General features: G+C 41.8%; 3 protein-coding genes and 1 pseudogene across 3 annotated transcripts in view; all 4 read left to right on the top strand.

Annotated features, from left to right (window-relative positions):
* Positions 1-4,593: 4,593 nt before the first annotated feature.
* On the top strand, positions 4,594-7,512 carry LOC134865402 (tripartite motif-containing protein 16-like). Its single transcript, XM_063884892.1, has one exon. The coding sequence runs from the start codon at positions 4,845-4,847 to the stop codon at positions 6,498-6,500; it is 1,656 nt and encodes a 551-aa protein (XP_063740962.1). The 5' UTR covers positions 4,594-4,844; the 3' UTR covers positions 6,501-7,512.
* Positions 7,513-7,728: 216 nt separating this feature from the next.
* On the top strand, positions 7,729-11,737 carry LOC134865404 (tripartite motif-containing protein 16-like). The gene is made up of 2 exons (XM_063884894.1): positions 7,729-9,937; positions 10,733-11,737. The coding sequence occupies exons 1-2, from the start codon at positions 8,663-8,665 to the stop codon at positions 11,108-11,110; spliced, it is 1,653 nt and encodes a 550-aa protein (XP_063740964.1). The 5' UTR covers positions 7,729-8,662; the 3' UTR covers positions 11,111-11,737.
* Positions 11,738-16,563: 4,826 nt separating this feature from the next.
* LOC134865403 (tripartite motif-containing protein 16-like) lies at positions 16,564-19,404 on the top strand (annotated as a pseudogene).
* A 346-nt stretch (positions 19,405-19,750) lies between these two features.
* LOC134865401 (solute carrier organic anion transporter family member 5A1-like) overlaps positions 19,751-23,012 on the top strand; it is a 30,974-nt gene continuing 27,712 nt past the window's right edge. The window contains 2 exon segments of the mRNA XM_063884891.1: positions 19,751-20,091; positions 21,089-22,437. Coding sequence (XP_063740961.1) covers positions 21,483-22,437 — 955 coding nt within the window. The 5' untranslated portion in view covers positions 19,751-20,091; positions 21,089-21,482.

The raw sequence follows: 23,012 nt of genomic DNA, 5'->3' as shown, positions 1-23,012 counted from the left end.
TTGAAGACTCCAAATAATAATAGTGTAATTTGACTTGTCTTCACTTGAAATGTAATTGAAAGCCTGAAAACAAAAACATAAACGACTAAGTTTGAACTTGATTAACTTGAAATAAAAAGTGTCCGCTTTGTGTTGTTTGCATCCATCTGACGGAATAATAAAGTCATATCCATCATCTCCTACTGTTAGCATACACACACACACACACACACAGTTGAGGTGAGATTAATAGGGACTTTAGCATCGTGCCCAAACAACAGAGAAACTATTTCTGCGTGAAGACAAACAGGTACTGTATTCCAGCCCGTGGCTACGATCCCACCGGACGGGCAGAATGAACCGAGACTCCGAAATGATCTCAACATCGCAGCAAATAGGACACAGCAGCTTCCTGAGGCCAGACATTACTGTGTACATTAGATCCATCTCGCTGTTCCCGCGCGAGAGTGGCTGCAGCCTGCAGGCGTGCTCTGCAGCCGCTGCACGCAGACCTGGCTGCATGTACAGCCGTGATGAAGGCGTGTTGTTGAGTCACCTGGACATTTGTGCTTTATTGCACATCATTATTGCACATTTGCATATTTATGTCCACACTTTCTTTGCCTTGATTTTTTTCCAGTCCTCCACTTCCTGTTTTGACTAATTAGATGTTCTGAGTTTATTTTGAGGAACTTGTAGGAGGGTTAGGGGAAGAAGGGTTCACACAGATACCTCTGTTGGTGTTCATTTAACGAAATCTAAACTCAATTAGTTAATGTGTGTCTGATTTATAACGGCCTCTTCTAAAACCTTAATTGCTTGGTTTTGTGTTTGTGTGCGAGCAGTTTTTAAGATGTTGCTTCCTGTTAGAAAACATATCTTTGTTTATTTGTTTGTTATTTTCAATTTAAAATGCCTCCATCGGACTCCTTCGTTTACTTCTTCAACATGGTGACGTCCCCATGTAACAATTACACATCTATTGGCTAGAGCTCCAACACATTGTACCTGATAGGCTGAGAGGCGGGACATCTCTAAGCGGACCAATCAAAACAGAGTCGGCCAGCAGGAGAGGACTCTTTAAAGTAGAGACGCTACATACTGATATACACCTGAACATCAGCAGGAGAGGACTCTTTAAAGTAGAGACTCTACATACTGATATACACCTGAACATCAGCAGGAGAGGACTCTTTAAAGTAGAGACGCTACATACTGATATACACCTAAACATCAGCAGGAGAGGACTCTTTAAAGTAGAGACACTACATACTGATATACACCTGAACATCAGCAGGAGAGGACTCTTTAAAGTAGAGACGCTACATACTGATATACACTTGAACATCAGCAGGAGAGGACTCTTTAAAGTAGAGACACTACATACTGATATACACCTAAACATCAGCAGGAGAGGACTCTTTAAAGTAGAGACACTACATACTGATATACACCTGAACATCAGCAGGAGAGGACTCTTTAAAGTAGAGACTCTACATACTGATATACACCTGAACATCAGCAGGAGAGGACTCTTTAAAGTAGAGACTCTACATACTGATATACACCTGAACATCAGCAGGAGAGGACTCTTTAAAGTAGAGACGCTACATTCTGATATACACCTGAACATCAGCAGGAGAGGACTCTTTAAAGTAGAGACTCTACATACTGATATACACCTGAACATCAGCAGGAGAGTACTCTTTAAAGTAGAGACACTTCATACTGATATACACCTGAACATCAGCAGGAGAGGACTCTTTAAAGTAGAGACACTACATACTGATACACACCTGAACATCAGCAGGAGAGGACTCTTTAAAGTAGAGACACTACATACTGATATACACCTGAACATCAGCAGGAGAGGACTCTTTAAAGTAGAGACACTACATACTGATATACACCTGAACATCAGCAGGAGAGGACTCTTTAAAGTAGAGACTCTACATACTGATACACACCTGAACATCAGCAGGAGAGGACTCTTTAAAGTAGAGACTCTACATACTGATACACACCTGAACATCAGCAGGAGAGGACTCTTTAATATTATTATTTGAAACAGGAGTTTATTCCCTTCCTATTTTACATGTTGGCTCGAGTTTCACCCCCCTTTCCCTTCTTCATATCTCTTTCTCTCTGTGTGTGTGTGTGTGTGTGTGTGTGTGTGTGTGTGTGTGTGTGTGTGTGTGTGTGTGTGTGTGTGTCTGTGTGTCTGTGTGTCTGTGTGTGTGTGTGTGAGATACCTTTATTGTTTTAAGAGTGACACCGTGAAGTCAGCCACCCTGGTCACGCTCGAGTGAATTGGCGGGGAGTTTCATTACGCTGTGAAATAACGATCGTACCGTGATTAAGTTGATTAGATTTCATGAATATTTGAAAGGCGACCCGAATTGCTGATTAAATATTTACTGGAGGTTTCCATCCTGACAGACTGGGAGATCATATCACATCTCCCAAATGACTGTACTGTATGTTAAATTCTTTATGGCTTAGCACCACACTCGAGTCTCATATAACTGTAATAACTGTATTTTCTAATCAGGTTTATTATAGTCAGTTTTATTGACATTTAATGGGATGATCTATTGTAGTGTATGCAGTAATGGTAGTAAAAAATATGCTATAGATGGAGACACTGACACATATTCAGATATTTTAGTAATATAATACCAATGGTGACTGACAGTTGCATATTGGATTTTGACTTATCAGATTTTTTACATTTTCCTAAAGTCTGCATTTTTATTAGATAAAAGATTTGGATGTATTCCTGTACTTTATTCTCTAGTAAATTACCTGAGTACTTCTTCCACCTCTGCTCTTTACAGGTTTTATCAGTGTAAACTTTAAAGACATCGTTTTTAGTCCTTAACTCGAAGTGATCTGAGGGCTTTTAACCTCCACTGGGAGCAGGATGACGGTGCTCTCTTGTGGTGGGCATCAGTTTTCACATTTCTCTTGTTGACCAGCTGCAGGAAGACGTGGAAAAACTCCAGTTTCAAAATATATAATATTATACTATGTTTGGTTGTAGTCTGAATCTTAACACGTACAATGCAATCTGGGAATGTGAGTTTTTTGGTGAAATAACTGGTTTTGCGGGCGATGCGAGGCTAGCAAATGTGTACTGAAACTACACTGCGCATGCTCAGAGTTTCTGTTCTAAACGTCATCGTCAGAGCTGATTGGCTGAAGTGTGTGTGGCGCGAAAAGTGTAGTTATGAAGAGCAGACGAGAGCGCTTCGAGTACATCACCAGCGGTAAAAACTCCAGACAGAAAATGAAAGAAGTTGACCCTGTACTGGAGCTTTGGTGAGTAAAAGCAGAGTTTAAGTTGATAGTGTGTGTTTAGGCTTTAGGCTATCGATCTGCTGGATCGATTGATACTGTAACCACGGTGACGCGGGTCGCTGTTTCCTTTATACAGTCTGGTGTTTTCATGCTGAGGCAATACGGTAGTTGTTATTGTTAAGTTTCGCTTGTGATAGCGCTTTTTACTCCATGTATTAAGGAACAACAAGCCTATACATATCTAAGTTGTTCGTGCCCCACCAGTTTTGTACAAAAAAACGTCACTGCTTAGAAGTAACGGAGGAACACGTGAAGAGAGCCAACAGTTCAACCCATACAACTCCTTCATCACCACCGCTTTGGTGTTGTAGAGTCTCAATGAACCTCAGCTAAACTGCATCTGCGGAAAATCATCTTGACTGTGTTTGCAGTACGATCACTCTCACCCTCACCTGTGTAATAATGGCAAACCATTGTACAGACTCAGTGAGCATAGCCCGGCCATCAGACTGTACAAAAAAACAATGGCTCCCCCAAGAGGAACGTTTCTGAGTTGCACTTTTTGACAGAATGCACAACACTTTAACCAGTCCAAACACAAAACTGTCGAAATTTAAAAACAAACATCCTGTTAGCAGAGCTCACAGAGAGCAGTACTGACAGCTGAATACTTAGCTACCTACCTGCCACAACCTCAGGAGAACACACACACACACACACACACACACACACAGATTTGGTCAAATAAAAAATGACATTACGAATTTGAAAAGACAGTGAAACACACCTTGGGGATTGACAAACGCGGAGCTGAATATCAGACAAACGTAACCTTTGCAAACAGATATGTGAGGGGGGGCTCCCCCAGCTCTGAGGGGCGTGAAAAATGGATTAAAAAAATCAAATAATAATAATAACAAAATACCAAACATAGTAATAATAATAAAAGGTGTTAAATCAAATTTCCATAAAAAACAAATAATACAACATACACAAAATACAACGTATAAAAAAATGAAATGCATAAAGCCAGAGATGGCATTGAACTTCACAGTTATTTTTTTAATTTTACTCTAGCTATAAAACACAAAGTCAATCTATAAAAATAAATAAACACATTTCATTTTACAGTTCATTACATGTGAGTTGGAAAGTGACTCAGACCTTTTACTGTAGTACTCATCTTGGTGATGTACTTTAAAGTATTGTGTACTACCCTTTACTTATACTACACTACACTTCAAGGGAGATATTGTCCCTTTTGTTCCACTTCACAAAGATCATTCAGTCAGCACAGACTGACTCATGTTCTCATAATAAGGACTATTTAAACACACCCTGTATCTTGCAAATCACTCCTCTTTATGGAATGAAGTTAAGCTTGTAAACCCGTCATACTTTCTGCAGATCTCACAGATAGCAAGCTGCACCTTTTCCGATAATCACATGTTCCCGCCCCTTCACTGGACTACAGTTTCGATGTGGGTGAAACACAACTGTTGTGAAGAGAGTGAGCTGGCAGGCTATATGCACTGCAGACTGTCACTCGCTGTTAGGGAGGTATAATGGCACAGAAAGGAGCTCAGCTGTACCAGGACGCAATTTGCTGTTCGATTTGTCTGGAAGTACTAAAGGAACCTGCGACTACTCCCTGTGGACACAGTTTCTGCATGAGCTGTATTCAAGCTCACTGGGATAAAGAGGATGAGAAGGAAGTCTACAGCTGCCCTCAGTGTAGGAAGAGCTCCACACTGAGGCCTGTCCTGCTGAAAAACACCATGTTAGCAGCTTTAGTGGAGGAGCTGAAGAAGACTGGACTTGAAGAAGCTCCTGCTGATCACTGCTATGCTGGACCTGAAGATGTGGCCTGTGATGTCTGCACTGGGAGAAAACTGAGAGCCAGTAAGTCCTGTCTCATGTGTCTGATCTCTTACTGTGAGCAACACCTCCAGCCTCATTATGAATCTCCTGCCTTTGGAAAACACAAGCTGGTGGAGCCCTCCAAGAAGCTCCAGGAGAACATCTGCTCTCGTCACGACGAGGTGATGAAGATGTTTTGCCGCACTGATCAGCAGTGTATCTGTTCTCTCTGCTCTGTGGATGAACATAAAGGCCACGATACAGTGTCAGCTGCAGCAGAGAGGACTGAGAGGCAGAGAGAGCTGGAGGGGAGTCGACAAAACCTCCAGCAGAGGATCCAGGACATAGAGAAGGATGTGAAGCTGCTTGAAGAGGAGGTAAAGGCCATCAACTGCTCTGCTGATAAAGCAGTGGAGGACAGTGAGAAGATCTTCACTGAGCTGATCCGCCTCATGGAGAAAAGAAGCTCTTATGTGAAGCAGCAGGTCAGATCTCAGCAGGAAACTGAAGTGAGTCGAGTCAGAGAGTTTCAGGAGAAGCTGGAGCAGAAGATCTCTGAGCTGAAGAAGAAAGACGCTGCACTGGAGGATTTCTCTCACACAGAGGATCACACGCAGTTTCTTCAGAGCTACCCCTCACTGCCACCTCTCAGTGAATCTACAGACTCATCCAGCATCAACGTCCTTCCTCTGCGCTTCCTCGAAGATGTGAAAGCAGCGTTGTCAAAATTCAGAGAAAGACTTCTAAATGTTCTGAGAGAGAAATGGACAAACGTCTCTCTGACAGTGGGTGATGTGGACATATTGCTGTCACAACCACAGCCCAAGACCAGAGCTGATTTCTTAAGATACTCACATAAAATCACTCTGGATCAGAACACAGCACACACACGTCTGTTGTTATCTGAGGGGAACCAGAAAGTAACTTTAACGCCAGAACAAAATTATCCTCGTCACACAGACAGGTTCATTGATTGGCAGGTCCTGAGTAGAGAGAGTCTACCTGGACGTTGTTACTGGGAGGTGGAGAAAGGTGTGGGAGGAGTTGCAGTGGCTGTAGCGTACAAAGATGATAACACTGTGAAAGGAAAATTTGGAGATAGTGACAAGTCATGGGCATTAGGTTTTTACAAAGGTCGTTATGATTTCAGACATAACAATATCGCAACTCCAGTCCCAGGTCCTCAGGCCTCCAGGGTCGCGGTGTACCTGGATCAAAGTGCAGGTATTCTGTCCTTCTACAGCGTCTCAGAGGAAACCATGATGACCCTCCTGCACAGAGTCAAGACCCCCTTTGCTCAGCCTCTCTACGCAGGACTTCGTGTTAATCCTGCCATCGGAAACACTGCTGAGATGTTGTGAGCTTAAGAAGTCATTGAGAGGAAAATGGATAATCCTCAGATGCTGGAAAACAGTTTGGTAAATGCAAAGAGGAAAGGAAGACATTTTAAAATCCTGATCCTGCAGGTGTACAAAAGGCCATCACAAGGAACTGGTTAAAAAGTGACCCCCTCCCTGGACTGGGTCAGAGGCTGGACATTGCAGAAGAAATACTAATGAAAGACTGACCTACTGTCTAAGGACTAAAGCAGACATCTGTTAACAACACTGGGAATGTCTAAAAGTATGTATTTGTGTAAGTTATGCATTTGTCGATTTAAATTTGAGAGTTTAAAGACCGTTATCAAGTTTTCAGATACAGGAAACACTTTGGAAATGTACTCGGGGCATTCACTTTACTACTACTTATATTATTTGATTTGCAGTAAAGGTAGAAATGTGTTGCTTCAGATTTGGTGCGTTAGGTCGCTCTTCTACATTGTTGTGGTTCTATCTATACATGGGTATGGGTTAGTGAGTAATATGGCTTCTCCTCTGCTCCGTCAGCTATTAGCAGATTTTAAATCCCCCACCAGAGGTCCCTCTTTGCATATGTTTCCCACTGTCACAAAACTCAGGTGTGCTTTGGTGCCTTTTACTTTTCATAAGGAGTATTTTGTGTTTAGATATGGTTAGGGTTTTCAAATGCTGATTTATTATTTTTTATCTTGGAAGGAAATGCAAATGATGTACTTTTTATCACACATCATCTTATCTAACACTGATTTATCTCATAAGATGCAGTTTGTTTCATTTTAGTCTCTATTTTAACATCAATATGACCTTTGCTGCAGGATTTAATGAATGTAATACTCACATAATATGCTTTTGATTATGTTTCTCGTTATCCTTGGTTTAAATTGAGATTGGTGATTTCGTTTGCTGTGAAAGCTGGGATGTTTCATCACATCCTGACCTAGTAATCCGCCATGGTAAAGTGTACGATATAAGTTGTGAAGGTGATGATTTATTTCATTAAATTATACATTTGGAATCATTGTTCCGTTTTATTTGCAGCACAGATTTAGAACAAAGTGTTCTCATGGCTTCATTGAGTTGAGTTTAGGTATATATATTTGTTAACTGCCAGAGGTTGATGGAGGTAGGTGACGTCCCCTTCCCGACCTCCGATGGACAAAAAAAAAAATGGTACAGAAAACATAAAGAGACAGAGAGAGAGATTTGGTCAATTACAAAAATATATTATGAATTTCAAAAGACAGTGAAACACACCTTGGTGATTGACAAACACGGAGCTGAATATCAGACAATTAAAAACATTTGCAAACAGATTTGTGAGGGGGGGCAGCCCGGCTGTCCAGCCTCAAGGTGACGCTCCCCCAGCTCCGGGGGAAGTGAAAAAAATGGGAATAAATACAATAAAATAATAATAAATAAAACAATAATAAAACATTAATAATAATTATAACTTGAATAAAAATGTACATTAAATAATGATTACAAAATACAGAACATAGTAATAATAATATTACACAATATTTAAAATATATAAATACATGAAAAATAATAAGAACACAAAAAATACAATTAAGAGTATTTATGTATGTATTTAAATAGGAGTTAAATACATACAAAAAGCCAGAGATGGCTGAACACAGTTATTCTGTTATTTTATTCTAGATTTGACTATCAAAAATACAAAACACAAAGTCAATCTATAAAAATAGATAAACACATTTCATTTTACAGTTCATTACATGTGAGTTGGAAAGTGACTCAGACCTTTTACTGTAGTACTCATCTTGGTGATGTACTTTAAAGTATTGTGTACTACCCTTTACTTATACTACACTACACTTCAAGGGAGATATTGTCCCTTTTGTTCCACTTCACAAAGATCATTCAGTCAGCACAGACTGACTCGTGTTCTCATAATAAGGACTATTTAAACACACCCTGTATCTTGCAAATCACTCCTCTTTATGGAAGGAAGTTAAGCTTGTAAACCCGTCATACTTTCTGCTTATCTCACAGATAGCAAGCTGCACCTTTTCCGATAATCACATGTTCCCGCCCCTTCACTGGACTACAGTTTCGATGTGGGTGAAACACAACTGTTGTGAAGAGAGTGAGCTGGCAGGCTATATGCACTGCAGACTGTCACTCGCTGTTAGGGAGGTATAATGGCACAGAAAGGAGCTCAGCTGTACCAGGACGCAATTTGCTGTTCGATTTGTCTGGAAGTGCTAAAGGAACCTGCGACTACTCCCTGTGGACACAGTTTCTGCATGAGCTGTATTCAAGCTCACTGGGATAAAGAGGATGAGAAGGAAGTCTACAGCTGCCCTCATTGTAGGAAGAGCTCCACACTGAGGCCTGTCCTGGTGAAAAACACCACACTAGCAGCTTTAGTGGAGGAGCTGAAGAAGACTGGACTTGAAGAAGCTCCTGCTGATCACTGCTATGCTGGACCTGAAGATGTGGCCTGTGATGTCTGCACTGGGAGAAAACTGAGAGCCAGTAAGTCCTGTCTCATGTGTCTGATCTCTTACTGTGAGCAACACCTCCAGCCTCATTATGAATCTCCTGCCTTTGGAAAACACAAGCTGGTGAAGCCCTCCAAGAAGCTCCAGGAGAACATCTGCTCTCGTCACGACGAGGTGATGAAGATGTTTTGCCGCACTGATCAGCAGTGTATCTGTTACCTCTGCTCTGTGGATGAACATAAAGGCCACGATACAGTGTCAGCTGCAGCAGAGAGGACTGAGAGGCAGAGAGAGCTGGAGGGGAGTCGACAAAACATCCAGCAGAGGATCCAGGACATAGAGAAGGATATGAAGCTCCTTCAAGAGGAGGTAAAGGCCATCAACTGCTCTGCTGATAAAGCAGTGGAGGACAGTGAGAAGATCTTCACTGAGCTGATCCGCCTCATGGAGAAAAGAAGATCTTATGTGAAGCAGCAGGTCAGATCTCAGCAGGTAACTGAAGTGAGTCGAGTCAGAGAGTTTCAGGAGAAGCTGGAGCAGAAGATCTCTGAGCTGAAGAAGAAAGACGCTGCACTGGAGGATTTCTCTCACACAGAGGATCACACGCAGTTTCTTCAGAGCTACCCCTCACTGCCACCTCTCAGTGAATCTACAGACTCATCCAGCATCAACGTCCTTCCTCTGCGCTTGCTCGAAGATGTGAAAGCAGCGTTGTCAAAATTCAGAGAAAGACTTCTAAATGTTCTGAGAGAGAAATGGACAATTGTCTATACAGTGGGTGATGTGGACATATTGCTGTCACAACCACAGCCCCAGACCAGAGCTGATTTCTTAAAATACTCTCGTAAAATCACACTGGATCAGAACACAGCAACCGAACGAATGTCCTTATCTGTGGGAAACCGAAAAGGAACTTTTCATCTAGGACAAAGTTTTTCTAGTCACACTGACAGGTTATTGATGAGGTCTCAGGTCCTGAGTAGAGAGAGTCTGACTGGACGTTGTTACTGGGAGGTGGAGAAAGGTGTGGGAGGAGTTGCAGTGGCTGTAGCGTACAAAGATGATCACAGTGAGACAATTGGAAATAATAACACATCTTGGGCATTAGGTTTTTACAAAGGTCGTTATGATTTCAGACATAAGAAACACACAACTCCTATCTCAGGTCCTCAGTCCTCCAGGGTCGGGGTGTACCTGGATCACAGTGCAGGTATTCTGTCCTTCTTCAGCGTCTCTGACGAAACCATGACCCTCCTGCACATAGTCAAGACCACCTTCACTCAGCCTCTCTACGCAGGACTTGTTCTTTTTGGCCCAGATGGAAACTCTGCTCAGTTGATGTGAGCTTAAGAAGTCATTGCGAGGAATATGGATAATCCTCAGATGCTGGAAAACAGTTTGGTAAATGCAAAGAGGAAAGGAAGACATTTTAAAAATCCTGATCCTGCAGGTGTACAAAAGGCCATCACAAGGAACTGGTTAAAAAGTGACCCCTCCCTGGACTGGGTCAGAGGCTGGACATTGCAGAAGAAATACTAATGAAAGACTGACCTACTGTCTAAGGACTAAAGCAGACATCTGTTAACAACACTGGGAATGTCTAAAAGTATGTATTTGTGTAAGTTATGCATTTGTCGATTTAAATTTGAGAGTTTAAAGACCGTTATCAAGTTTTCAGATACAGGAAACACTTTGGAAATGTACTATTACTACAACACTACTACACAAATTTATCCTAGTCACACAGACAGGTTCATTGATTGGCAGGTCCTGAGTAGAGAGAGTCTACCTGGACGTTGTTACTGGGAGGTGGAGAAAGGTGTGGGAGGAGTTGCAGTGGCTGTAGCGTACAAAGATGATAACACTGTGAAAGAAAAATTTGGAGATAGTGACAAGTCATGGGCATTAGGTTTTTACAAAGGTCATTATGATTTCAGACATAACAATATCGCAACTCCAGTCCCAGGTCCTCAGTCCTCCAGGGTCGGGGTGTACCTGGATCAAAGTGCAGGTATTCTGTCCTTCTACAGCGTCTCAGAGGAAACCATGATGACCCTCCTGCACAGAGTCAAGACCCCCTTTGCTCAGCCTCTCTACGCAGGACTTCGTGTTAATCCTCCCATCGGAAACTCTGCTGAGATGTGAGCTTAAGAAGTCATTGAGAGGAAAATGGATAATCCTCAGATGCTGGAAAAAAGTTTGGTAAATGCAAAGAGGAAAGGAAGACATTTTAAAAATCCTGATCCTGCAGGTGTAAAAAAGGCCATCACAAGGAACTGGTTAAAAAGTGACCCTGGTTGGGTTAGTGGCTTCTCCTCTACTCCATCAGCTATTAGCAGATTTTAAATCCCCCACCAGAGGTCCCTCTTTGCATATGTTTCCCACTGTCACAAAACTCAGGTGTGCTTTGGTGCCTTTTACTTTTCATAAGGAGTATTTTGTGTTTAGATATGGTTAGGTTTTCAAATGCTGATTTATTATTTTTTATCTTGGAAGGAAATGCAAATGATGTACTTTTTATCACATATCATCTTATCTAACACTGATTTATCTCATAAGATGCAGTTTGTTTCATTTTAGTCTCTATTTTAACATCAATATGACCTTTGCTGCATGATTTAATGAATGTAATACTCACATAATATGCTTTTGATTATGTTTCTCGTTATCCTTGGTTTAAATTGAGATTTGGGGATTTCGTTTGCTGTGAAAGCTGGGATGTTTCATCACATCCTGACCTAGTAATCAGCCATCAGGGTTGGGTAGTAACTGATTACATGTAATCTGGATTACGTAATCAGATTACAAAAATCAAGTAACTGTATTCAGCCCAGATTACAATACAAAAATGCGTAATTAGATTACAGTTACATTGTTGGGGATAACCTGATTACATTTTATCTTGCAAACAATGAAACTTTTTATGACAGCCAAACTATCTATTAATTTGACAAGCAGTTCATTCGTTTATCCACTAGATGGCACCATCATCCATTTGCCTATGTAGTTTCTTGACAAACAAACGGTTCAAATCAAAACTCAAGATGGAGGAGCCGTCGACATGTGTAGACAGACCCCCGTTGGGAAAAATGTGTTTAATACGTGGCAATATCGGAACAATTTTGAATTAAAGACCGTGGAGAACAACAATGTATATGTACTTTGCAAGTTGTGTAGACCAAAAGTACAAGTACTGTCAACGGCGTTGACATCCACTTCAAATCTGAAGAAACACCTCGAGGTAAGTTGAACGTTATTATTAACACTAGCAGCTAGTTATTAGCTTGGAACGACACTATTATCACCCTCTTACGTGTATGTGTCTTATGTGTCACTTAATATTTATTTCAAACTAAGACGGCGCATTTGTGAAGAAACGCAAGCAAGTGTGTATCGAAGTTAGATATGTACGATAATATTATAGCAGTGTTATGCTGTGTAATTTTCAGTCATTTGCTGTGTGACCACCACTCATTTGATTTCCAACCCATCTAAGTAAACTAGCAAGCTAAACTGAACATTCATTTAGCCGTGCTGAAAAAAATGTGCGTGCAGAGGGTTGCCATTGAATTGTATCCTGGTTTTGGTTAATGTTAGTGCTAGCCGCGAGGAAAGACAATGGTCGCAGAGGCGTCCCGAATCATTTTTATAAACCTAACGTTGAGGTATACGTGGTAGCCAGCATTGATGCGCGGGCTGACCCGAAGTCAATGCAATCGGTGGGGACAGTTTCATAATTAATTTCACCAAGTTTCATATCAGCAACTTTTGCATTACAGCCTGTGTAAACAGCACACTAGAACATGTATTTCAGATAAAACAGAAGTTGATCAAACATTAATGAGTCATGATGAAAGAATGAAAATAATTGTGTGATCAAAATAATAATAATAAATAGAGAATAGTAATATTTTTTCCCTTGTGTGATTATTTCAGAGAAAGCATGCTGGAAAGTATGAGAAGAGGCCTGAGCTGGACACAACAGATCAACAACAGACTGGACCACCTAAAGAAAAGCAGGCGAGGCTCACACAATTTCAGAGCAACATTTCACAATCCAAGGTTAACTCACTTATGTTAACCTTCATCGTGGATGATGTCCAGTCCTTTAGCATACTGGAAGAACCAGCATTTAAAGGACTTATTGAGGGATTAAGTGGGGGGAAAACTGTGATGACCAGAAAGACACTGATGGCTAAACTTCAAAGTGAATACATGAACATGAAAGACAAACTTAAAACAAAATTACAACAAGTGCAGTCAGTCTGCACAACTGCTGATATATGGACAGCTTCTAATAGGAGCTTTTTTGGGATGACATGCCATTGGATCGAGGAAGGTGAGCTGGACAGGAAATCTGCAGCTCTTGCCTGTGTCAGAATGAAAGGCAGACACACATTTGATGTCATTGCTGCAAAGATAAATGAAATCCACACCACATACAACATCGAACATAAAGTAGCAGCAACAGTGACAGACAACGGAAGCAATTTCGTTAAAGCCTTCAAAGAATTTTCTGCAAATGATGATGATGATAAAGAAGAAGAAGAAGTCACTTTTGAAGATGTTAACACCATTCTGTCAGAGGAAACCGATGAGCATGTACACCTTTTTCTTCCGCCGCATCAAAGGTGTGCTTCGCACACACTTAACCTAATCGCAACAAAGGATCTCACAACTGCTTTGAAACAGGGGTCAACACGTAGAGTCTACAACAGTGCAATGGCCAAATGCTCTGCATTATGGAATAAGACCCACAGGTCATCACTGGCTGCTGAAGCAGTTGAAGAGATAGGCAAGATGAAATTCATTGTTCCATGTGTCACACGCTGGAACTCCGAATATAATGCAGTGCAAAAAGTTGTGTCTTTCAGTGAGGTACAGCTAGGGGAAATTTGTGACCGCCTGGAGGTTACCAGGTTATTGCCCCATGAGATTGCCTTCTTGAAAGAATATGCAGAGGTCCTGAGGCCTCTCTCTTTCGCCCTTGACCTTCTGCAAGGAGAACATAAATGTTTCTTTGGACTGCTGATACCCACACTTCTTACTCTGAAGAAGAAGCTACGTGAACAGAGAATTTCAACACGCTTTTTCAATGCTGCCATTCACACCATCCTGGCAGCAATCGACAAACGCTTTGCACAGACATTCACCAATCAGGATGCAAAAATTGCAACAGCAACAATGCCACAGTTCCGTTTGTGGTGGCTGGCAGAACCTGAGAGAGAGGATGTGCGCCAGCTGTTGGTATCAGAGGCAAGCCGCCTAGATCCAAATGAAATTCCTGAGGCGAACGAAAGTGGGAATTCTGCACAGTCAGATGAGGATTTCTTCAGTTATGGACCAGAACATCCCAGTGTCAGAAGTGGTGTTGCTGACGAGGTCAGAAAGTTTCTAGAAGGAACAAGCAAGAGCCTTGACTGCCTTAATGAGTTTCCAAAGGTGAAGAGGCTGTTTCTGAAATATAACACCATCTTACCCTCGAGTGCACCTGTGGAGCGGCTCTTCAGCCATGGCGGCAACATCCTTACACCCCAGAGGAACCGCTTGACAGATGAACATTTTGAACAAGTGCTACTGATGAGATACAATAGGAAACTTGTTTCTGTGGCCTTTGATTAATGAGCAGATGTTTTTTTTCTCTCTCTTCCATCTATTCTGTGTGTGAGAGGTAAGGGATGGGAGGGCTTGGGTTGGGGGAGGATGAAGAGGGCTGGGGAAGGGGGGATTGGGGCAGGGAGGAGGTGGGAAGGGGAGTTCTTCAGTTCAGTGCTGACCCTCATAAAAAAAAGATTCATATGCAGATGTGTTGAAAATGTGTTGACTGTTTTAAGATATGTTTAGTTAATAAAATGTGTAGTTAATTAACAAACTGACAGCTTTACTAAGAGCAAAAAAAACAAACGCTTTGCACAGACATTCACCAGTCAGGATGCAAAAATTGCAACAGCAACAATGCCACAGTTCCGTTTGTGGTGGCTGGCAGAACCTGAGAGAGAGGATGTGCGCCAGCTGTTGGTATCAGAAGCAAGCCGCCTAGATCCAAATGAAATTCCTGAGGCGAACGAAAGTGGGAATTCTGCGCAGTCAGATGAGGATTTCTTCAGTTATGGACCAGAACATCCCAGTGTCAGAAGTGGTGTTGCTGACGAGGTCAGAAAGTTTCTAGAGGGGGTGGGAAGGGAGGGGGTGGGAAGGGGAGTTCTTCAGTTCATTGCTGACCCTCATTTGCAGATGGGTTGAACATGTGTTGACTGTTTTAAGATATGTTTAGTTAATAAAATGTGTAGTTAATTAACAAACTGACAGCTTTACTAAGAGCAAAATAGATGTAATGAAATTATCAAGTGAAAAATAAAATGAAAATTCTTTGGTCAATTCTGTGGCGGTGTCTTTTAAAGGTGCATACTTGTGGAAGTAATCTAAAAGTAATCAGATTACGTTACATGTTTTTGGTAATCCAACTGATTACGTAACTGATTACAAAAATTACCATGTAATTTGAAATCAGTAATCGATTACATTTTAAAGTAATCTGACCCAACCCTGTCAGCCATGGTAAAGTGTACGATATAAGTTGTGAAGGTGATGATTTATTTCATTAAATTATACATTTGGAATCATTGTTCCGTTTTATTTGCAGCACAGATTTAGAACAAAGTGTTCTCATGGCTTCATTGAGTTGAGTTTAGGTATATATATTTGTTAACTGCCAGAGGTTGATGGAGGTAGGTGACGTCCCCCTCCCGACCTCCGATGGACAAAAAAAGAAATGGTACAGAAAACATAAAGAGACAGAGAGAGAGATTTGGTCAATTACAAAAATATATTATGAATTTCAAAAGACAGTGAAACACACCTTGGTGATTGACAAACACGGAGCTGAATATCAGACAATTCAAAACATTTGCAAACAGATTTGTGGGGGGGGGCAGCCCGGCTGTCCAGCCTCAAGGTGACGCTCCCCCAGCTCCGGGGGAAGTGAAAAAAATGGGAATAAATACAATAAAATAATAATAAATAAAACAATAATAAAACATTAATAATAATTATAACTTGAATAAAAATGTACATTAAATAATGATTACAAAATACAGAACATAGTAATAATAATATTACACAATATTTAAAATATATAAATACATGAAAAATAATAAGAACACAAAAAAAAAATACAATTAAGAGTATTTATGTATGTATTTAAATAGGAGTTAAATACATACAAAAAGCCAGAGATGGCTGAACACAGTTATTCTGTGATTTTATTCTAGATTTGACTATCAAAAATACAAAACACAAAGTCAATCTATGAAAATAAATAAACACATTTCATTTTACAGTTCATTACATGTGAGTTGGAAAGTGACTCAGACCTTTTACTGTAGTACTCATCTTGGTGATGTACTTTAAAGTATTGTGTTCTACCCTTTACTTATACTACACTACACTTCAAGGGAAATATTGTCCCTTTTGTTCCACTTCACAAAGATCATTCAGTCAGCACAGACTGACTCATGCTCTCATAATAAGGACTATTTAAACACACCCTGTATCTTGCAAATCACTCCTCTTTATGGAAGGAAGTTAAGCTTGTAAACCCATCATACTTTCTGCTTATCTCACAGATAGCAAGCTGCACCTTTTCCGATAATCACATGTTCCCACCCCTTCACTGGACTACAGTTTCGATGTGGGTGAAACACAACTGTTGTGAAGAGAGTGAGCTGGCAGGCTATATGCACTGCAGACTGTCACTCGCTGTTAGGGAGGTATAATGGCACAGAAAGGAGCTCAGCTGTACCAGGACGCAATTTGCTGTTCGATTTGTCTGGAAGTACTAAAGGAACCTGCGACTACTCCCTGTGGACACAGTTTCTGCATGAGCTGTATTCAAGCTCACTGGGATAAAGAGATGAGAAGGAAGTCTACAGCTGCCCTCATTGTAGGAAGAGCTCCAGACCGAGGCCTGTCCTGGTGAAAAACACCGCACTAGCAGCTTTAGTGGAGGAGCTGAAGAAGACTGGACTTGAAGAAGCTCCTGCTGATCACTGCTATGCTGGACCTGAAGATGTGGCCTGTGATGTCTGCACTGGGAGAAAACTGAGAGCCAGTAAGTCCTGTCTCATGTGTCTGATCTCTTACTGTGAGCAACACCTCCAGCCTCATTATGAATCTCCTGCCTTTGGAAAACACAAGCTGGTGAAGCCCTCCAAGAAGCTCCAGGAGAACATCTGCTCTCGTCACGACGAGGTGATGAAGATGTTTTGCCGCACTGATCAGCAGTGTATCTGTTACCTCTGCTCTGTGGATGAACATAAAGGCCACGATACAGTGTCAGCTGCAGCAGAGAGGACTGAGAGGCAGAGAGAGCTGGAGGGGAGTCGACAAAACCTCCAGCAGAGGATCCAGGACATAGAGAAGGATGTGAAGCTCCTTCAAGAGGAGGTAAAGGCCATCAACTGCTCTGCTGATAAAGCAGTGGAGGACAGTGAGAAGATCTTCACTGAGCTGATCAGTCTCATGGAGAAAAGAAGCTCTTATGTGAAGCAGCAGGTCAGATCCCAGCAGGAAACTGAAGTGAGTCGAGTCAGAGAGTTTCAGGAGAAGTTGGAGCAGAAGATCTCTGAGCTGAAGAAGAAAGACGCTGCACTGGAGGATTTCTCTCACACAGAGGATCACACCCAGTTTCTTCAGAGCTATCCCTCACTGCCACCTCTCAGTGAATCTACAGACTCATCCAGCATCAACGTCCTTCCTCTGCGCTTCCTCGAAGATGTGAAAGCAGCGTTGTCAAAATTCAGAGAAAGACTTCTAAATGTTCTGAGAGAGAAATGGACAAACGTCTCTCTGACAGTGGGTGATGTGGACATATTGCTGTCACAACCACAGCCCAAGACCGGAGCTGATTTCTTAAGATACTCACATAAAATCACTCTGGATCAGAACACAGCACACGCACGTCTGTTGTTATCTGAGGGGAACCACAAAATAACTGCAATGCTAGCACAAATTTATCCTAGTCACACAGACAGGTTCATTGATTGGCAGGTCCTGAGTAGAGAGAGTCTACCTGGACGTTGTTACTGGGAGGTGGAGAAAGGTGTGGGAGGAGTTGCAGTGGCTGTAGCGTACAAAGATGATAACACTGTGAAAGAAAATTTGGAGATAGTGACAAGTCATGGGCATTAGGTTTTTACAAAGGTCATTATGATTTCAGACATAACAATATCGCAACTCCAGTCCCAGGTCCTCAGTCCTCCAGGGTCGGGGTGTACCTGGATCAAAGTGCAGGTATTCTGTCCTTCTACAGCGTCTCAGAGGAAACCATGATGACCCTCCTGCACAGAGTCAAGACCCCCTTTGCTCAGCCTCTCTACGCAGGACTTCGTGTTAATCCTCCATCGGAAACACTGCTGAGATGTTGTGAGCTTAAGAAGTCATTGAGAGGAAAATAGATAATCCTCAGATGCTGGAAAACAGTTTGGTAAATGCAAAGAGGAAAGGAAGACATTTTTAAAATCCTGATCCTGCAGGTGTAAAAAAGGCCATCACAAGGAACTGGTTAAAAAGTGACCCCCCCCTGGACTGGGTCAGAGGCTGGACATTGCAGAAGAAATACTAATGAAAGACTGACCTACTGTCTAAGGACTAAAGCAGACATCTGGTAACAACACTGGGAATGTCTAAAAGTATGTATTTGTGTAAGTTATGCATTTGTCGATTTAAAATTGAGAGTTTAAAGACCGTTATCAAGTTTTCAGATACAGGAAACACTTTGGAAATGTACTCGGGGCATTCACTTTACTACTACTTATATATTTGATTTGCAGTAAAGGTAGAAATGTGTTGCTTCAGATTTGGTGCGTTAGGTCGCTCTTCTACATTGTTGTGGTTCTATCTATACATGGGTATGGGTTAGTGAGTAATATGGCTTCTCCTCTGCTCCGTCAGCTATTAGCAGATTTTAAATCCCCCACCAGAGGTCCCTCTTTGCATATGTTTCCCACTGTCACAAAACTCAGGTGTGCTTTGGTGCCTTTTACTTTTCATAAGGAGTATTTTGTGTTTAGATATGGTTAGGGTTTTCAAATGCTGATTTATTATTTTTTATCTTGGAAGGAAATGCAAATGATGTACTTTTTATCACATATCATCTTATCTAACACTGATTTATCTCATAAGATGCCGTTTGTTTCATTTTAGTCTCTATTTTAACATCAATATGACCTTTGCTGCATGATTTAATGAATGTAATACTCACATAATATGCTTTTGATTATGTTTCTCGTTATCCTTGGTTTAAATTGAGATTTGGGGATTTCGTTTGCTGTGAAAGCTGGGATGTTTCATCACATCCTGACCTAGTAATCAGCCATGGTAAAGTGTACGATATAAGTTGTGAAGGTGATGATTTATTTCATTAAATTATACATTTGGAATCATTGTTCCGTTTTATTTGCAGCACAGATTTAGAACAAAGTGTTCTCATGGCTTCATTGAGTTGAGTTTGGATATATTATTTGGTGGGACTAGTAATCAGATCTTGTACTTTAATAAAAGTAGAAGTACTCAGATCTTGTATTTGAGTAAAAGTAGAAGTACTCAGGTCTTGTACTTGAGTAAAGTAGAAGTACTCAGGTCTTGTACTTGAGTAAAAGTAGAAGTACTCAGATCTTGTAATTGAGTAAAAGTAGAAGTACTCAGGTCTTGTACTTGAGTAAAAGTAGAAGTACTCAGATGTTGTAATTGAGTATAAGTAGAAGTACTCAGGTCTTATAGTTGAGTAAAAGTAGGAGTACCAGAGTGTAGAAATACTCTGTTACAGTAAAAGTTCTGCATTCAAAATGTTCGTCAACTAAAAGTACAAACGCATTAGCATCTAAATCTACTTAAAGTAACGACAGTAAAAGTAGTCATTGTGTCGAGATTACGTTCAGCCTCCTTTAAATCCCACACATTCGTGCTTTTATTTTGAAGTGCTTCCTGTGTTTTCTGTCTAACGGAATGAGATTTTATTTAATATGAAGGTGTTTTTGTCCAGTTTTAACCGCATGTCCTTCAAGAGTTTGTGGTTTAACTCGGACATGAATGTTTAAAGAACCGTGTCGTCGCTCCGGAGATTTCAGGTGGGTGAATTGATGAGTTAATATTGTTGCTGTTGCTGTTTTACACACAAGTGAACGTTATCTCTGCGGGTTAGCCGTTAGCTTGGACGTTAACCGTCGAGTGAAGAGAGACTTCCGGTTGTACCTTTCAAAATAAAGGTATATACTTTATGTATCCGAAGTTGGGAAGTTATTTTGTCAAAGCAGCAATAAACAGGAATTAGAACATTAGACTAAAATACAAATTAAATAAAGATAAACAATACAATAAAAAAAACATGTAAATATTCTCAGTAAAAAATACATTTATTCAGAGGAGTAACTAAACATAAAATATACAGAATAGAATAGAATAATTTCTAATACTTGTAATACCAATCTGCTGAACATGTACACTTAGTGTACTGCATAAAAGTATGGTTAGACTTTTAAAAATACTATATATATTGCCAAATGTTAGGCTATTCACTATGTAATGGTGAAATACACATTACACTTTACATATTCCTTTTTTTTTTTTTTTTGACTCAGCCTAAAAGAAACTTACTTTTTACTACAAAACTTATAATATCAGTGTTCTGTCTTCTATACGTCACAGCACAGCTGGAGTACACGATAGGCTTTTATTCTGAAACCCCCTCTCCTGTCTCCATTGCTTAATCTCGGCAGCTTGACGCAGTTGTTTTCAAAACAGCGACTGCGAGGAGCTGAGCACTGCGGTGTTTCTGGGCAGCCTTTAGTATCCCAGCACCAGTCTCCTTTTCACACTGCTTTCCCTCGACGACTCTTCCACGGTACCATTTTTCCATTTTTTCACATACAGATCTCCGGGTATTTACGCAGAAATATTGCAACTAAATGACAACTGGAAGACAGCTGGTGCGGAGATAACATCGGGATGGGTAGGGGGGGGGGGGAGTGATGCCCTTGACTTGGGGAGGAGTTAGGAGGAGAAGGGGGTGCACCATCGTCTAATGTTCCCCAAGCTTTATTATAACAGTGTGATCTTCATCGGCAGGGGGTGTCAGGGATGCTCTGCAAGTTCATTTCATCCCTGCCGTAGCAGAAGCGTCCTGCTGAGGGAAGCCATCGAGTGGAAATGTTTTGCATCTGCAGGGAAACCTGGAGATCAGCTGGCCGAGCAGATCAGGCCTGAGTGTTTTCCACCTCCGGATTAGATGGTGGCAGAAGTGTGCATGACGAGATAACCAGATGCTGTCCAGCCTGCACTGCAGATAAACTGTGAGTCTACTCCCCCTTTGGTTGGCTTTTTTTTTAGGGCCTCTTTGTGTGCCAGACAGTTTATGTGGGAGTACCTATAAATAATGAATGTAATGGACAGCAGCCCCTGAATTGTGAGGCGTGGAACTGGTTATTTTTTCTAACCCCTAAAAGAAAGGTGACTGGAAATAATGGCTGACCACGAGGATGCTGAGTTGTCCGAATCCCTGCAGAAGGAGGACGACTTCTCCAGCGAGATGGAGGAGACGGTGACAGACTTCCAATGTAAAAGTTTGCCCATTTTAAATGAAGAAGGGCCTCAAGAGGAAACCTTACTGGCTAGTTCTGTGTCCATTACAGCGGAAGAGAGCGCAGAATTCATCCAGCTCCCGGCCAAGACCGAGTCTTTTCAGGCCGAGTCCCCGACCAGAACAAACTACCTGCCCAAGTCGGGGAAGTCGGCGCTGAACAGACCGAGCTCCTACATGGAGAACACGGAGACCCGAAGGAGTAAAAACATGGCTAGGAGGAAGCCGCCGGGGTTTCTGGCTTCAGCTCTGGCTCGGATCCGCCTGCCCAGCAGGAAGTATATGAGCGTAATCCTCCAGGACTCTCGCTGCTTCCTGTTCTGCATGTGCTACCTGACGTTCATCCAGTCACTCATGGTGTCCGGCTACCTGAGCAGCGTCATCACCACCATCGAGAAGAGGTACAGCCTCAGGAGCTCCGAATCGGGCCTCCTCGTCAGCTGTTTCGACATCGGGAGCCTCCTAGTGGTCGTCTTCATCAGCTACTTCGGCGGGCGGGGTCAGAGGCCTCGCTGGCTGGCGGTCGGCGGGATTTTCATCGCTGTTGGTGCCGCCCTCTTCTCGTTACCTCACTTCATCTCCCCGCCCTACCAGATCCAGGAGGTCAACTCGTCCGCCGGAAACGAGGGTCTGTGCATGAACGCCAACGGCAGCGGCAGGGACCGCGTCGACATCACTTCCTGTCCCAGAGACCAGGAAGGCAACGAGCACAACCTGTACGTGGCGCTGTTCGTCATCGCTCAGATCCTGGTGGGCATGGGGTCCACGCCCATCTACACCCTGGGGCCCACCTACCTGGACGACAACGTGAAGAAGGAGAACGCCTCGCTGTATCTAGGTAAGAGTGTGTGAGGGAGTGTGTGTGTGAGGAAGTGCTCAACATCTGCAGTAGATGATGTCATCTGTAGTTTTTACCATCTAGTTTAAATATGAATCAGTGACATCAGTTCTGCGGTGACATCGATCTGAGGGGAAAATGGCATTTGTTTCTGTAGCAGTGACTACCATATTTATTTTCATGTTGGTAGAATAAGCAGATATTCACATCCAGCATGATGCAGCACCTGGAAAAGCATGTTCTAGGAAGTTGTGTCACAGCTCAGTAGAAATGAGGACACAATTAACCCCAAAAAAGCAAATTTGGTTAAAAAAAATAGTGTCAAAAGGCTAAGGACTAAAATTAGACTGCAGTTCCTCTGATAGCAACTTAATACATGCTAGCTACGAGCTAAATGCTCTTTGGAAGACACTGACATCGCACATTTAACATTTATTAAAATACAGATTTAATTAAGATACAAAAGATGGCTAAATGCTCCTTGTTAGACTCCCGTTTGACACAAATAACCCTCAAAATGCATTTGTAAGTCTAACACTGATGTGTGGTTCTGACTCCCATTTGGATTTCCAGTT

The sequence above is a fragment of the Eleginops maclovinus genome, chromosome 6 (genome assembly GCF_036324505.1).
Source record: "Eleginops maclovinus isolate JMC-PN-2008 ecotype Puerto Natales chromosome 6, JC_Emac_rtc_rv5, whole genome shotgun sequence".
In the NCBI taxonomy this organism is placed as follows: Eukaryota; Metazoa; Chordata; class Actinopteri; order Perciformes; family Eleginopidae; genus Eleginops; species Eleginops maclovinus.
Note: the sequence above shows the minus strand (reverse complement) of the source record. Positions and strands in the feature narration are given on the sequence as shown.